Source organism: Bidens hawaiensis, unplaced genomic scaffold (assembly GCF_021521415.1).
Source record: "Bidens hawaiensis isolate Kalapana, Puna unplaced genomic scaffold, B.hawaiensis_p1.1 tig00060363_1, whole genome shotgun sequence".
Taxonomy (NCBI): domain Eukaryota; kingdom Viridiplantae; phylum Streptophyta; class Magnoliopsida; order Asterales; family Asteraceae; genus Bidens; species Bidens hawaiensis.
Window position 1 is genome coordinate 37,229 of NW_027500897.1, and position 14,343 is coordinate 51,571.

Below are 14,343 nucleotides of genomic sequence, written 5' to 3' on the forward strand. Positions count from 1 at the left end.
GTGGTCGTCGGTTCCGAGCTACTGGCCGGAACTTGTGTTAGTTAATGTTAGGAATAGGGTGAGAAGTGTGTGTGTGAGAGATAGAGAGAGAAACAAGAGTTTTTGGGTTGTGAAGGTGGCGTTGGTTGTTTGGTTGGTGAAGGTATGGTGGTGGCTTTGGGGTGTAGAGAGAGACTAGTCTGACCGGGATTCGGTCCACCGACCGGTCTGGTTACCATAGACCGACTGGTCTGACCAGTGACCGGTTCAACTGGTTTTTCTATGATTTTTTTTGAAAAAAATCTTTTTCGTCCTAACCGCCATTTTTAGGAAAATTGTTCGGCCGGTCCGACCGGTTCACCCGGTTAAACTAGTTGCCCGTCCTATTCGCTGTCTGATCCGGTTATTAAAACATTGGTTTGTATAGACAAGTCAAATAAAATTGATCATTATAATGGGTGAATCTCTCTCTCACACACACATTATATATATATATATATGTATATTATGAGTGTGTAAGCAACTTTAATGATTAGGATTAAGAGATAATTCCGAAAATGGACCAAATGAGGAAAGAGAAAAAAGAAATAGCCCTTAAATCATCAAGTTTCCCAAAATGTCCCAAATAATTTGTACTGGGCCGACGCAATTTCTTAAAAAAACTAAAACTAGTAACTTAACAAATTATGAATTATTACTTGATTTTGTTAATAACCATGAACATACAAGCCATAAATTAGAAATGCAAACCCTGAATTAAAAATACAAACCATATATTAAAAATACAAATAAACCTTAAAATACAAGTTGACCATGAGGAAGTACTCAATACAAATCCAACTTCTAGCCTTATTAGTATTATATTTTTCTCTTTAGAAGGACAAACCAACATCTTCATGATGCAATATGCTATGAAGAATTAGAATTTAAACACTCATAGCATTTACGAAACAAGACTTGATATTATCTTGCATTTCTTTTCCAACATTCTTTAAAGTATCATCATATTTATAAATTACTTCAATTACGCGTCCAAGGTTGATCACACGCATTTTAAGAGTCATAGAAATGTCTTTACACATAAGCAATTCGCGGTTCATATCTTTCCATGCATCTTCAACTCTTTGCTTGAACAAATCATAGACATATTCCTCTTTCACATCATGTTCCTTCATGTAGCATTCAATAGTCGATACAACATGCTTTCTTTTCCCTTCCTCCTACGGTTTATAAACTTTACTAATTACTGACGTTATCAAAACTACATTAATATAAAAATCAAATTATAGATGTTAAATACAGAGTTGATTGATTACTCAAGGTTGTCTTACAAAATGAAGAGAATACAAAAAACCTTGTAATCAAAAACCGTCCTCTAGACTAATATTAATAAAAAGCTATATGTTTGGTCACTCACACGCTAATCCACACAAAAAATTTTAAATTAGTGTTACATTAATTAGATACATATAAATTTAGTAACTGTTAATTTATTCTATTTTATTTTAACTTTCCAGTCTAATTCCTAATTTAGTAAAATTACAACCACAATTTAACAACATACTAAAATAAAAAACAATCAGATTAGAAATAATTACTGTCTATCGTATAAATTATATTTTCCATTTTTTATAACTAAATAATCTTATATCGTGTTTTTTTTCTAGACAATTTTCAAAATATTAAAATGTTATTTTTACTATAGTTTTTATTAATTTTAATCAATCCATTATTAACACTAAATAATTACCTAATTTTAAGAATTTTAATTTAACTTTTAATTAAAAAGTATATTGGCTTTACATAGTTGGTCGATTAATAATAAGAATAAAAAAATCTCAAATTAGTTTATATCACAAAATATATAATGCTTAAGGAATCTCACTGATTTGAGTTTCCTTATTTGTTCTATTAACATTAAATATATAACGGTTTTTTTTTTATATGTTACGTTCTTAGAAAATCAGTGTCGTTTCAAAACAAAACAACAACAAATAATCTCAGTTAAAATCAACTAGTTGTTTATTTTTTATTATTGTAACTATGTTGTACAATGACTTTGTATTAATAATGTATGATAAGTATATTGCTAAATTGTATTTTAATCATTTTTAAATTAATTAGTTACACGTGCAATGCACGGGTCTCAAGCTATTAATAATATACGTTCAAATACAAATTTGTATGTACCTTGTGCCCGATAATATCATCCATAATCCTACTAATTACAGATGCGGCTACTACAAGAGGAGGAAATTTAAGAGCCCATTTGAAAGCTTCTTCTATGGCTGTCTCACCCATGCTCATAAAACACGACGTTGCAAGCATTTTGTAGCCACCGGTTTCGATTGAAACAGATTCATGCTCTTCTAGCGTTGGTACATATCCCTCATTCAACCATTTTGCTTCATTCATGTAATTTCTACTCAAGTCTTTCATCTACATAAGAGATATGATACATTTACTTCAGTTCAATCAATATTTGTATACAAAGAACATTACAAACATAAAGAAACTAAAAACCAACCGCCTCTTTCGCATAGTCTACTTGATATGCCTTTCCTTCACTTGCCATGATTTCCTCCATTTCACCATAAGTATCTAAGAGCATTTTGTATATCATCTTCATGTAATCGGGAAGTTCATCGATGCAAGTAAGTGACCACCTATAATTAATGTGTAAGGCCAAAGGGTTATGACTTGCGATATCAAATTAAGAAACCCGTTATATTTAATGGTCAAGTGATAATTTAAAGCCGACATGGTTTCCAGATCCGAGACGAGAGCTGCAACACACGTTTAACTTCAATGGGAGGAGATCTTCTAGTTTATTTGTATTAGTTAGACTATAAATATGGACTTGTTGTCTTTGTTTATGTGTGTTTTTTTGTAAGATGTAAATCACCACCCAAGGGGAGCTCACCTTGGGTGGGTCGGTTCGTTCTTAATATATTCAATCTTTTAACCGACAATGAGATCGTTCATATTTTATCTTTATGTTTATTATTATGTTCGGTCGTTTGATTTACCGCACCCGTCTCGAAAACCGTGTCAAGAGCAAATCCGTTCGAGTGGTCGTTTTGGGCCCTACATAATGTATGCATAAACAATAATTTTGATAAATTATTTTGATTTATGTCCGGATTATACATGTTTGACACTAAGGGCATATTGTTGGTGTAGGCATGTGTTTACATACCTTTGAATTGCTTCTGTGAAAATCTCAAGTTCTTCATAAGTACCATAATTATCATAAGTGTCATCTAAAACTGTTGCCATTTTTATCACTTTTGTTAAGAAGATCCTAGAACGAGAATATTGAGGTTCAAAGTAGACACCAACTACCCAAAAATAGAGTTCAACTAGTCTGTCTCTTACAAAATGTAGAATCTTTGTAGGCTCAAAATCTTTCCACCATCTACAATAATATATAACACAAACACCACAAAAAATGAGCAGCATTTCCAATCTTTAGTAATAAAAGGAAAGGTGTCGTATGACGTCGTAAAGTGTAGCATGGTCATGTAAGGTTGTCTTACGATGTACGAAGGAGCAAATAAACTTACTTAGAAAGTTGGCTAAGCTCCCTTTTATGAAGAGATTGAAGCCGGTTAAAATCCAACTTTGCGAGTCTTAGTAAGGATTCATCATGTGAATCTTTTTGTTCATAGAACGGTATGTAGCGTAACGCATCTAGTCTTGGCAACCTTTTCCATATAGGCCGCTCTAGTGCTTCCTTTAAGCGTTTAGAAAGAGAAAGGCTGCAATTCCACCGAATAGGATCATTTGTTATTTTTTCAAGTCGGCTTTTTGAAAAAAGAAGAGCGTCATCTAGAACTGCCTCGCCTCGCACCCGCATATAGGTTGCCTCATATAACTCAAGCATGCCATTGATATCACTAGTTAAAGATTCCTTAAAAGTTCCCTCATTGTCCTTATATTTATTGAAGATATCTGATTTTGTTAATATGAAAAATGTTAAAATCTTATGTATTGTGATTAACAATTGAACATCTATTCACTAACCACATGGAACATTAAACCCTTGTTGTCGAAGGAGTCGAAACCAAAGTGAAACGCTACCACCATTCCAATCATCACCATATAGAGTGTAAATATGGCCCAAGGCTAGCTCAATCTCTTGTTCAAAACAGTAGCCAATGCCGAGGCGTTGGATATCGTTAATTAATTTCAACAAGTCAGTATGTTTGCTCGGATCATCCAAGGCTACCTGTATTTTTTCCTTCACTTCTTCTTTCAGAGTCTGGATTATTGGCTCTATTGAAACTTCATCTTCTTGCTATATTTAATGGTTGTCAAATCAAAGAGAAGAGCAATTTACAAGTAAGATCATAAGCACACTAACATGCACATTGATCATTTTCCCAAACCATACCATTAGAGGATAAAATGTTGGGTTTTTGGAGGTTTGGGATCGGTTTGGGCCTAGTTTATTTGAAGACTTACTATTGAGTTTAATAAAGATAGAAGACATGAGTGATTTTGGGCTGACCTTTTATATATTTATTTGGGGTCGTTTATGTTTTCTAGTTTCCTAAGCTAGAACCCCTAGAATAGTCTATATATATTGTAATCCTTGTACTTGCATGCTCCCATCATGAGAGTAGGACGACAATAATAAATTCTTGGTTCCAACAAATGGATGCGGGTCAGTTTAGAACTAACAACGTAAATTCTTGTGTCTCGTGTTTATTTATTTTTTGCATTTTGATTGTGTTGATGTTTAGAGCATGTCTGGGATTGAGTTTGAAACCGTGAATTGCCTTATTGGCTTTTTCAAAAAACCATTTTGAAAAGCCTGGATTTGAGGCTTTTAGAAAACTGTTTTTTAACACTTTTAAAAAGCTAAATTAAAAGGAATTTTTGTGATTGCCAGACACAATTTAACTTATTGGCTTTTTGAAAAATCCAATAAAGTGTTTTCAAACTCAATTCCACACATGTTCTTACTCTAACTGAGATCCTAACCTATATTAGTAGAGTTTATGTTTGGTCGTCTCAATCTTTTTGGAGGCCCAAAAGACATAATATAATTGGATCCCTTTTTATAATAACAATTGCTTTAGATCATGTGACTCCTATGCTTTCTATGTCTCGTATAATTGCAGACCACAAACTCTATCGACAAACAATTTCAAAACCAGAATTACACACATACAGTTTGTTACTTTATAAAATTTGGGCGCCTAGAAGAAGTGAAGTCCTATAATCCATTAATTCTATACCCCTTAACCACCCCTGAGTTTATGCACTAGTCATGTAAGAACTTGCTTCAATAATTAAATTTGAATAATTGTTAAATTTTTGGTAGCTGGCATAAGTTTAACAGAACAAATGTCAGTTCAAGTCTTAAACATCAGAATTGTAGTTTTTTAAGTCCACTGTGCGTACAAAAATTCACGAATGTTTATTTTCATTATCTTTTCATGAAATTTATACTTAATAAAAACGAACGAACCATAACACATACAGATTTATGCTTGTTCAAGCAAGTTTTATTAATTATTTGACTCTCGTTTTTCTTATTAAAACAGTTAAATATATAAATCTCCTCTTTCTATTTATAAATCAGATTAAATATTTTATAAAAAACAAAATTGTAAACTCGGTGTCTCGATCCACCAGAACATTTGTATCATTGCTGGTGGGTTCGTTGGAAAAAATTTTGGCCAGCATTTTCACCTAAGAGTACTACGTATCGAGTATTTAAGATGACCATGTGGTCGACGTAGCCACATAAATATCACATAGTTGCGAACGTTCTCGTATAGAAAGTGATAAAATTGCAACATTAAAAGAGTGGTACAAAAGATCTTAAGGGGTGATTTGGAGGATATGTAAAGTTAAGGACTAATAGTTAGTTTATTATTTTTAGATTTTACTTAATTAACTTTCCTAATTCCTAGGTTTGTTGTTCCTTAAATTATTTGTCAATATATAAAAGGCGTGTTAAGGTTATGTGTTTCTTGTATCAGTTTTTCATTTCTTGTTAGTCAATACTCAGTAGCATATAAGAAAACAAATTGGAGGGCATATGTTATATACAGTAAAGTGTTATACAATTATCATAATTACATATTATTTAATAACTTTTCTTTGTATTACACTAAAATGTTAATTAATAATATGTAACATTATAGGTTTTCATTATTCTATGAAACCATAACTTTGTTGTAGTGTCATACCTCATCATAGACAAGAAACTGATCTCCCCAGATACTTGGATGAAGGTTGGTTACGGAGCGAACAACCGCTGTCTGTTTAACTTCCATGTTTGAGAAGTTATTTGATGTTTCTCTGATGATGATCTACATTTGAATAGGTATTTATAGAGGGGTAGTGGAGAAAAAGGCTCAAGACATGAAACCTAAAGGCTGAACCACAAAAAGAAAAAATCTATAAGTTAAATAGAGTGATAATAAGTTTCTGTTCGGGGGTGAGCTTGGTATTAGTACTAATACCGTTACCGAAAATACCAACGACGAAATTGACAAAAATGGATATTGGTACCGACAATGAAAATGTTCAGCACAGGGCACTGTACGTATACCGAAGGCAAAAGATCAATACCGTGTTGTACCGATCCCAAAACCTTAAAATGTATGTATCAGAAGTACCCGTATCTTTAATTCCTCCTGCAAGTATGTGCGCCTCTTACTTTTGGAAAAAAACTAAGCAAGTTGTACCTCGTACTTTCGGAAGAAACGAAGCAAGTTGTGGAATAACAAGTTTTTTTTGTTGTATCTGGACCCTTGATTGTACATACATATGATGCAATGTTTTAAACACCTATTCAAACCGGCCGGTTAAACCGGATTTCGCACAACAGTTCAGTATTTTAAGCCCGGTATTTTTGGTCGGTTTGCTAGACCAATGCATCGGTGATTTTTTCTAAAATACCGGTTTTTACCGGCAAACCGGTTTTAAGTATGAGAAATTTTTTATATTTGCGGCCCATATTTTCCAAAATTACTTTTAACCCAATAATTATCAATCAAACGTGTAAACTTTAGGACTATTTTTTTAAAATCGAGTGTTTTTGTATATTTTTTTAATATAGATTAACTTTTAGATTATTTTTTGTTATGGAATCATTTACTTTTTGGTTAATTTTGGAGTTTAAGTTGTAACATCCTAAAATGATTCTAGTATTAAATAAAGAAATTTGCGTTTAGTTATCGAGTGTTAATAATTAATCTATGCTAAATAAAGAAAAGATCATGTATTGGGATTAAATAAGATGGATTAAAGGGTAATGGGCTTTAGGTCCATGGGTATATCCTCCTAAACCACCATAAAACCCTAAACTTCATTTCATTCCATCTAAATCTCTACACACTCCAAAACACACACACACCACACACCACCGTATACACGGCCGAGAGAGACGAGAGGGGCTTGAGGCCAAACGAACGTTAGTTGGTATTAGATCTTTATTACACGATATCTAGAGTGCATAAACAAGTTAAACGAGATCCAAACGAACATTAAAGGTATGTTCTTGGCCCTTTAAAGTTTACATTTTTATACACGTTTAATCTTGAAACTTGAACCTCGAATAGATCAAATATAAACGAAAGATAAAGTTGAAAACTTGATAGTAAATATGAGTGTAATGAACCCGGAAATGGAAACGGCTCGATTAAATGAACCCTTAAACTAGTATTGAACGTTTCGAGCTTAAAGGTCCAAACTTTACGTGTTTTTGGGTCAAACCATATCTAAAAACGACCATAGGATTGATCTCGAGTTGGTTAAATATCGTATCCAAGAGTTTCGCGTTAAAATAGATATGATTGTGGGGGATTAAGATTGAACAGAGACGGCAGCTGGGCAACTTCGCCTACAAGCGAACTTCGCCTGCAAGCAAGTTCGCGTGCACGCAAGTTCGCCTAACTGATAACTTCGCTGATTAACTAAGTTCGCTGGCCAACTTCGCTTGTTGACAAGTTCGCCTATGATTAACTTCGCTAGACCCCAAGTTCGCCCTGACAACTTCGCCTGGCATATGTTCGCCTAGGGTTAACTTCGCTGAACACTAATTTCGCTTATGCTTAAGTTCGCTAACGATAAGTTCGCTTAATGTTAAGTTCGCTTATTGTTAAGTTCGCTTAATGATAAGTTCGCTGGAGTTAGCAAATGAGGAAATAAATTAAAAACCTAATGAAAAATGTGTTAAGACAGTTAGTGGAAATTAAAAACCCAGCCAGGGGCTCTGCCCCTTGGACCTTGCTAGGGGCTGCCGCCCCTAGACCCCGCTGCCAGGGGCGCTGCCCCCGGACCCTCGTTCGTTGTGGGTTATATAAAGATAGAAATACAACATGAGTAGTATTAGTTATGTTGGTACATGTTTGTCAGTAGTTCATAGTCTAGTATTTGTTATCGAGTCTGTAATATAGTTAATGGTTTGTTTATGGTTTGTTTTGTAAACTAGCGAAGTTATCAGCAAGTTCGCTATGGCGAACTTGCTGATCTAGCGAGGTTACTGACAACTTCGCCAGTGGCGAAGTTGTCGTGTTTAAATAGAACGTTTCAGCAGAGAACGGGAGTTAGGGTTTTGGTTTTACGTTTTGTTTCGTTTTGTTCTCTGTAACAGTGACCTACTGTCACGTGTTTGGTTATTCAATATAACGTGTTTACCTTATAGCTCGTGTTCATTGTTCGTGTATTCAATCTATACAATATCTACGCTCGTATCTATATACGCAGGGATTCCGCACCTGCGTTGTTAGAGATTTCCCGTATACGATCCACGTCCGGGAACCTACAATTGGTATCAGAGCCATCGGCTCGATTGTGAGGTTCGGGATTTCACGCGGGTGTAGATTTCGTCTCATTTCGGGTGTTACCGGGACGAGTTTTTGGTGTGTTTAATCATTCAAGCTACCTACCAGTGTGTTTAAGCCTTTAAACCTTCAAAATTCTCGTTAAAATCCGAGTTTCAGATCTGAACTGTTCTTCGTGTTCATCGGGCGAAGTTACCGTTCATCGGGCGAAGTTGCTGAATTCAGGCGAAGTTGCCGTCACTGGAGATTAGGGTTTCGGCGAAGATATAAGGATTAGCGAAGTTAACCACAACTTCGCTTACCTCATAAGTTCGCCAAAGCGAAGTTATCCGTAACTTCGCTTACCACCCAACTTCGCTTACATCCTAAGTTCGCCCATTTTAAGCGAAGTTATTTTTAACTTCGCCAAGCCAAGCGAATTTAAGATCCAGCGAAGTTCTTGTTCAGCGAAGTTAACTTCCAGCGAAGTTATTCTTAACTTCGCCATCTGAGCTGTTTTAATATTTTTTTTTGTGTTTTTCAGGTTTTTCAGGTTTTCGCAAGGATGTCCGCGATTAACATCTCAGATTTAGTCAAGATGGAGGTAGAGGCGGGGTCAGCCACTAAGGCCCCGAGGTTGATGAAGGGAACGGACTTCGTGGCATGGAAGGACAGGTTCATCCAGTATATCAAATATCAGGACGCCAAGATGTGGGTGTGCATGCAGGATGGATATGTACCTCCAACCATGCAATACGAAGGACGTGATGTGGTGAAGAAGTACAGTAAGATGGATGACGAGGAGAAGAAAATGTATGAGGCTGAGAGTAAGGCCCATGCTGCTATTACTATGGCACTACCTCAAGAAGTTCTTCATACATTCCGAAAGTACACTTCTGCAAGAGAGCTCTGGGATGCTCTGGAAAACAGATTCGAGGGGAACGTGGGTATACGTGCCTCAAAAATTAAACTTTTAAAAACCCAATTCTCCGTCTTCAAATATTTGAAGAATGAATCCTTAGATGATATTATCACCCGATACTATCACTTAATGACAGAGCTTAGCAACTATTCAATTGCCTATCGAGAGGAGGAGATCGTTGAAAAGCTTCTAGATGCTCTCCCACCGAAGTGGGAAATGTATACCGTGTTAATGAGGGAAGACAAAGACTTTCCTAACTGTGACTTAGAAACTGCAGTGAACAAGCTCAGAACGTATGAGCTAAATATGGTTCGAAAGGAGACACCCACAGACCAGATACAAGACCCTGGTATGTATGGTGCTAAAGTTAACTCAGGCTCAAGTTCAAGGCCTGAATCTGCTGCATTTTATTCGAAGGGGGAGTCAGGTTCTGACTCTGCACATGAAGGAAATGTTTCTGTGAACTCAAATGGGGACGTATGTTTTGTTGCTGGAGGATCTAGTGCTTCAAAGCCTCAATCCTCTACAAGTGGTTATTCAGCTGGTCCCACAAGCAATAATTACACCAAGATGCCTATGAGTGTAAAATCTGCTGAAGAGCAGTTTGCAGTCTACGCTTCATTTATTGCTTCATACGAGAATTATATCCAGGGGAAGATTGTGGACCCTGCCGTTCTTGATGAGGATTATGACCAGATTGATGCTGACGATTTGGAAGAAATGGATTTGCAATGGCAAATGGCAATGATCGTGAGACGGGTAAAACGTTTTATGAACAAAACAGGAAGAAAGTTTGTTGGTGGTAGGCCTGGATTTGACAAATCAAAAGTAAGGTGCTACAATTGTCAACAGTTCGGGCACTTTGCTAGGGAATGTAGGAATGAGAGAGTTGAACGGGGACAAGTTAGGCCTAACCAACACTCTGGAATTAACCGCGAGATCAATGCCATGTTAACTAGAGAGGCAGGAGAATACAACTGGAACCAACACTCAAGTGGTTTGGGTGAACAAGCACACATGGCTGAGACTGAAGCTGTAGAAGTTGAGAAGGTTGATGGAGAGAAGAAAGCAAATGAAGAAGAAACTGCTTTCATGGCGAACGATCAGGATGGTAGATCCAAGGTATGTCCCAAAATTATTTGTGCTAATTGTGAAAATTTGACTGAGCAACTAACCAATATAACTGATCAGTATGTCAAATTAGATGCTGAGTTTAAAACTGTTAAAGAAGATCACCATTTCATTAAAGCAAGAGAAAACAGTTATAAAGTTAAGATAAAGGCTTGTGAAAAAGACATTAAAAGTCTTAAAACTAAACTTGCTGAGAAAATAGAAATTATTGATCTTAGTTATGAGGTTTTGGAAGAAAAGACAAAATTGATTGCTGATAGAGATAAACAGATTGCTGACCACCAGGTAAAGGTGGTGGAACTGAACCGCAAACTTGAGCAGTTCAGAAACTCCTCGGCTATCCTTGATCACCTTGTGAGTGATCCAAGTACCTCTGCAAAGAGGGCAGGAATCGGATACCACGAGGTTCCACCACCCTTTAACCATAATTACACTTATAATCCAAGTGTTCAGAAATCTGTTGATTTTGAGATTGCTCAGTCAACCCCAATTAGAATTACTAGTGTCAAACCAAGTGTTAGCTGTGGCGAAACAAGTTCGCCTGTTTCTAGTGTGAATATTTCTGTATCAAGTCCAGTCTCATCAGATTCGGATATGTTGTCCGAATCTGGTCAGACAAAAGAAAAGGTAGAATTACCCACCAGTGGAGATAATGATAAAGTTTCTAAAAAGAGTTCTCCACTCAATCCGTACGTCCCACCTTATGTGAGACGAACGGCTGGTAATACTACCTCTACATCCAAACCAACATTTGACAAGAAAATGGAGAGTAGATGTTGCTTTAGATGTAACAGGTTAGGACATCTTGTTGCAGATTGTCCTTTGAAACCGAGATTTAGAGATGTGAAGCCAAATAAAAATGAGAATAAGCGTCATTTTATTCCAGCTAAAAATGAAAACTTTAAAAATTGCCAAAATGTAACGAATTCAAGTTTTCATAAAAACCAACCTCATTTTTACAACCAAACCACAAGAAATAACACTTTCTATTCTCAAAGGTTTGGAAGGCATTACACTCAATTTGCAGGGAGATTCCCTAACAGGACGTACAGAAATTATCCTGACGCTAACTTGAGAAAGCCAGGGTACGGGATGTATCGATCCAAGACCAACTGGTCTTGGGTCCCAAGATTCTAACTCATTGTTTTATTGTGCAGGAACAGTTGAACAGGGCTGCCAACAATCTTTGGATTGTAGATAGCGGCTGTTCCCGGCACATGACTGGCAACAAACACTTGTTGCAAGATTTAAAACCTGTTCAGGGAGCTAGAGTTAGTTTTGCTGGTGAAAGTGGAGGACGAATAACTGGAAGAGGAACAGTGTCAAATGGGAGGATGACACTAGAGAATGTGAATTTTGTGGAGGAGTTAAAGCACAATCTGCTAAGCGTGTCGCAGATTTGTGATAAAGATTATACTGTCCATTTCACGAAAGATGAAGCGATTGTGTTAAAGCCTGGTTTTCAAATACCAGAAGAATGGATTGTGATGAAAGCTCCACGTGAGACAAACACTTATGTGATGGATATGAGGTCAACTGTAATGATAACTGGAGAATCATGTTTACTGACAAAAGCTAGCGAATCTGAATCGGAGCTGTGGCACAGGAGGATGGGACATATTCATCTTCGGAAGATGAACTACCTTGTCAGAAATGGGCTTGTGATTGGTGTTCCTTTAAAGAATTTCAACTTTGAAGATAAATGTATTGCATGCAAGAAAGGAAAACAACATAAGAAAAGCCATCTCACCAAGAAGATTAATTCAATAGGTGGTACTTTAGAGTTACTTCATATGGATCTCTTCGGTCCAGTGAATGTTCAAAGTCTTGGCGGTACTTCCTACTGCTTGGTGATAACTGATGATTACTCGCGATACTCGTGGGTATACTTTCTGAAAACTAAAGATGAGACTGCTCAGATGGTAAAGAATCTAATTACAAAAGTTGAGAATATCATGAGCAAATCAGTTAAGTACATCAGAAGTGACAATGGGACGGAGTTCAAAAATTTTGAAATGGAAATCTTCTGTCTTCAGAAGGGCATTGAGCATCAATTCAGCGCTCCGTATACTCCACAACAGAATGGAGTGGCTGAAAGGAAGAACCGAACGTTGATAGAAGGAGCCAGAACTATGCTGGCTGACTCAAAACTTCCTGTGATGTTCTGGGCTGAAGCGGTGGCTACTGCCTGCTATGTTCTGAATCGGGTGTTAACGGTTAAGAAGCTTGGAAAAACGTGTTATGAGCTTATGCAAGGAAGGAAGCCCAACTTGTGCGGTCTTGAGCCATTTGGGTCTCCTTGTTCGATTTTGAAGCCTAACTCGAAATTTGGGGAAGTAGCTGATGAGGGAATCCTCGTTGGTTACGTTGTTGGGACCCCCAACAGACGGATCTTCAATACTTCCACTTGCAAGGTGGAGGTGGTCTGTAACACTGACATTACTAGTTACCAACCGCCAAAACCAAGCAATGGACCGGCGGAGCTCTTTGACTATGTTAAACTTTTTAAGTCGTTTAACGTGCCTGATCTGGAGATTTCTGAAGTGGAAGAAACTACTGCGACGAAGATGATTTTTGATGAGGAAGAGAATTTACTGCACCATCAGATGACTGAAACATCTCAACCTTCCACATCAAACCCTTTCAATACCCCTGCGGCCTCAACTGAAGACGAATTCATTAATCCGTTTCACTCTCAGCCTGAAACAACCATAGATGAGCTCTCTTCAAACTTAGAAGACAATCTGCATGTCGGTGCTGTACCGACCACGAGAATTCACAAGAATCACCCACTGGAGAATGTTATAGGTGATGTGTCCTCCGGTGTACAAACCAGAAGTAGTTTGACCGAGAACACCTGTGTCTATACCAGCATAAGAGACACAGGTATACTGAATGAATGTTTGTACTCCTGCTTTATAAGCCAAATTGAACCAAAAAATTATCAAATGGCTTTAAAGGACAGCTCGTGGGTCGATGCCATGCAGGAAGAGTTGGCTCAGTTCAAGAAGATGGAAGTGTGGACTTTGGTTGAAAAACCAAAGCATGTGCATGCTATAGGCACAAAATGGGTGTTCAAATGCAAGAGAGATGATAAGGGAATAGTCGTGCGTAATAAGGCGAGGCTGGTGGTTAAAGGTTTCAATCAACAAGAGGGTATTGATTACAATGAAGTTTTCGCTCCTGTTGCCCGGTTAGAAGCAATTCGACTGTTTTTGGCATTTGCTGCTTTTAAGAAGATGAAGGTTTTTCAGTTGGATGTTAAGAGTGCGTTCCTTAACGGGAAAGTTGATGAGGTTGTGTATGTTGAGCAACCTCCGGGTTTTCCAGACCCGGACTTTCCTGATCACGTATACAGGTTGAGCAAGGCATTATATGGGTTACATCAGGCTCCTCGGGCCTGGTATTCAACTTTATCTGATTACTTGCTGGAAAATGGTTTCGAGAGGGGGTTGATAGACAGCACGCTTTTTGTAAAGAGAGATGGATGTGACTTCCTGCTGGTTCAAGTCTACGTGGATGACA

At 37.1% G+C, this 14,343-nt stretch overlaps 1 protein-coding gene across 1 annotated transcript; it reads right to left on the bottom strand.

Moving 5' to 3' along the window:
• Positions 1-865: 865 nt before the first annotated feature.
• LOC143603040 (sesquiterpene synthase TPS1-like) lies at positions 866-6,315 on the bottom strand. The gene is made up of 7 exons (XM_077079967.1): positions 6,186-6,315; positions 4,006-4,279; positions 3,546-3,933; positions 3,179-3,397; positions 2,507-2,645; positions 2,170-2,418; positions 866-1,199 (listed from the first exon to the last, which is right to left on the bottom strand). The coding sequence occupies exons 1-7, from the start codon at positions 6,270-6,272 to the stop codon at positions 906-908; spliced, it is 1,650 nt and encodes a 549-aa protein (XP_076936082.1). The 5' UTR covers positions 6,273-6,315; the 3' UTR covers positions 866-905.
• Between the last annotated feature and the right edge of the window lie 8,028 nt (positions 6,316-14,343).